Source organism: Mus caroli, chromosome 18, assembly GCF_900094665.2.
Source record: "Mus caroli chromosome 18, CAROLI_EIJ_v1.1, whole genome shotgun sequence".
In the NCBI taxonomy this organism is placed as follows: domain Eukaryota; kingdom Metazoa; phylum Chordata; class Mammalia; order Rodentia; family Muridae; genus Mus; species Mus caroli.
Genome location: NC_034587.1, coordinates 41,188,246 through 41,191,527, shown reverse-complemented (window position 1 = coordinate 41,191,527; position 3,282 = coordinate 41,188,246). Strand labels below are relative to the sequence as shown.

Genomic DNA, 3,282 nt, shown 5'->3' with positions numbered 1-3,282 from the left:
TTTTTTTTTTTCCCCGAGACAGGGTTTCTCTGTGTAGCACTGGCTGTCCTGGAACTCACTTTCTAGACCAGACTGGCCTTGAACTCAGAAATCTGCCTGCCTCTGCCTCCTGAGTGGTGGGATTAAAGGCGTGTGCCACCATGCCTGCCTTCTTAATGATATTTTTTAAAAGCCATGTTAAAATAAAGGGAAAATATAATTGTGATGTACGTGTATGGAATATCTTAAAATTCTAAAAATAAACAAGAAAATTGAAATATCAATTATTCCTCCCCCCTTTGATGTTAAAAAGTTGTAGATGATTAAGCCTTAATATTTCATCAAAGTCATACTCTGAAGAGTTTTAACTAAAACTCTTCAATGAATTTGTACTTCAAATCTCAAAGAGTCTACTACTCCACCTTAAGAAGTAGATTACACTATTAGAATATATCTTAGGACTTTCTCCATGATGGACTCGACTTATCTCCCAATCATCCTTCAATCATTACACGATTTGCACCCTGCTGCTGACTTTTAACCACAATTCCATACTTTTCCCCCCAGAATTTGTTTTGAGAGCTTTTCAAACATACCAAAACCCATGCTTGCACGAGAATAAACATAGAACCTTGGTGGTGGAACATGACTCTAGGAAGAATTTCTCAGATGGAGACTATTCCTGCTTGATGTCTACTTCTGATCCTAAATTTGTGCTATAGATGTACAAATGTTCTAGTTGGAAAACTGTTTAGGGTGGTTACTGTAGCACTCTAAGTGTATGTAACTCTGTGTGACTCTATAGGCACGTGAAACAAAACATATGATGAACACCAAATAGCCTATTAAACCTAGTGTGTCTGGCATTGCCAATTCCAAGTATGGCAGCGTTCTGAATCCATTTTCTTGTAGTTGTCATCCAAGTGCCTGGATATGTTCTGCATCGCAAGGTTTCTTACTATTCATTGCCTTATCCTTTCTCATAGTTCCAGATAAATTCAGATAAGTTTCAAGTTGTCCTATATCAACAGAAGTTTTCAGGGCTTGTGTTGATATGTCTCATGCATCAGTACATTGCAGCCTCGAGTAAGAACACAAAATAACCATGTTTTATCTGTCCTTGGCTATTTGCATTACCTCCAGTCACATTTATAAGGATGATATAAAAAAGGCTCTAGAAATTGATGATTATGTTTGAGGAGGCAAAAGAATCAGAACGAACAGTAAGCACAGAGGTACTGATATTTCTTTATTTTTGTTTTCATGTAGGTGGGTAGAGGCACTCTGAGGTTACACTACAGTATAGAATTGCCATAAGGATTTTTCCAGGTCCTTTATTTGTAAGGGAACTATTTTTGATTTTTAAAAGAAAAATCTAAGATTCCATTATGGGTATTTCCTTCAAAAAAGCTGGATGCCCCCTGGATAAAGCAAGGGTTGGGAGAATAAGTAATTTATTAGATGTGCAATGAGCATTGCAATTCTCTAAGTAATTCTGTGCTCAGATTGTGTCTTGCTGATTTTGAGGATTCAAGGAAGAACAAGGGAACAGTCTAACAGAGTTAGCAACATTGGGAAAAGGCACAGAGAGAGTAGTTCATTTATCTATAAGAGGCTTTCACTGGAAATGTGTTATAAATGGTTTTAAATATTTATTCCACAGATTTGATAAAATGTCCTCAACATGGATCAAATTTGTTTTTATTCTGACTTTGGTACTTCTTCCTTATTCTGGTGAGTAAAATTTTCTATTATGCTACTAAGAGATTTGAAAAAGGAATTATTTGAGCATCCCCTGCAATTTAAGAATGGATGGATGTTGGGAATAGTAAATTTGTGAAGTTAAGTGAAATAAAGCTTGTTACAAAAGTCCTTGAAAATTATATTGTTAATGGCCTCTATTCATTCTTAGAGAGCTTGAGGATGGGAATTGAATTAGAATGGGTGTTATACATATCACAGGGTTCTGTAACCATAATGCCAGCTACTTATAAGACTGAGCCATGAGGATTTTTTGAGCGTGAGAAGTTAAAGTCAGCTGAGATAATGTAGTCAGAGGAAGTCTCTTAAAATGGTAAATGAAAAAGAAACATGTAGTGGACTTTTGATATTGTTGTTGCCATTAATATACAGATTTATTCTCCAGTTGCAGGTCAGGTAGTGGATAAATGTAATGAGCAGGAAGTAGTAGTACCTCCCAACCCCAGTGTTCCATGACCCAATCTCCTTTATAGTTTTTAAACTAAATCTTCTAATGTGAAGTTCTCTGTAAAGAGATAGCTCACTGATTTTCTTACACATATATATTCTGAAAGTGAAAAAAAAAGTAATTGCGAGGTATTAGATACTCTGAAGATATTCTCTTCACAATATTAATGTTTTAATTTTCATGCATTACTTTTTATGAGGTGAATAATTGATTTATAATGGATCATTTTCATAAATAATCACTTCCAATTGATTTTTGACATTAATTTAAACAAATTATTGGGCGTATATCTACTTTATTTAGTGTGAGAACTAGAGGATTTTTTTTAAAAGATGTCTTCTGTTACTTGTTGACCATTGTTTTAGAAGTTCCTGGTCCTTATACCATGAAAAAAATCATAACTGTAACCACTGAGAAATAGGACACAGTCTTTTTATTATTTTCGCATATAGTCAGTATTTGAAAACCATGAGAATGCTGTAAAAAATACTTGGGATTTATTCAACAGTGTCCAAGTATGCATAAACATTTAGAAATCCTTTCAGTGGTTGGTTTGGAAAATTTTCAATCAATAAGGTGCTGGCCTTGCAAACACAAGGCTCCAATTTCCATTCCTAAATTATGATAATGTCGTTAGCCTGTAATCCTATTTCAGGCAAAGTAGAAATGAAATGATTCCTGTCGCTCACTGGCCTCCTATACTACCCTATTTGGTGGAATTTCAGGCTTGAGTTTTACAAACAAACCCCAACACACAGAAAAGTTGTATGGCATTGTTGCATAGAAATTTGAAAACAAAACAGAACTGTGTTCTTTCCTTTACTAATGCTATCATATCCAAATGAAATAGTATTAACTACCATAAACAAACTTTAAAAGATAGTTGGTGGATGGAACATTGAAAGTATTACTACTTGGTCAGGATGGATGATTGTTTTAATGTGTTCTTGGATTCAGTTAGCGAGAATTTTATTGAGTATTTTTGTATCGATATTCATAAGGGAAATTGGTCTGAAGTTCTCTATCTTTGTTGGATCTTTCTGTGGTTTAGGTATCAGAGCAATTGTGGCTTCATAGAATGAGTTGGGTAGAGT

At 34.8% G+C, this 3,282-nt stretch overlaps 1 protein-coding gene across 1 annotated transcript in view; it reads left to right on the top strand.

Moving 5' to 3' along the window:
- The first annotated feature begins 1,170 nt into the window (after nt 1–1,170).
- Nucleotides 1,171–3,282, top strand: part of LOC110285177 (serine protease inhibitor kazal-like protein, minor form) — a 10,190-nt gene continuing 8,078 nt past the window's right edge. The window contains exons 1-2 of the mRNA XM_021151158.1: nt 1,171–1,214; nt 1,643–1,713. Coding sequence (XP_021006817.1) covers nt 1,653–1,713 — 61 coding nt within the window. The 5' untranslated portion in view covers nt 1,171–1,214; nt 1,643–1,652. The remainder of the gene's footprint in view (nt 1,215–1,642; nt 1,714–3,282) is intronic.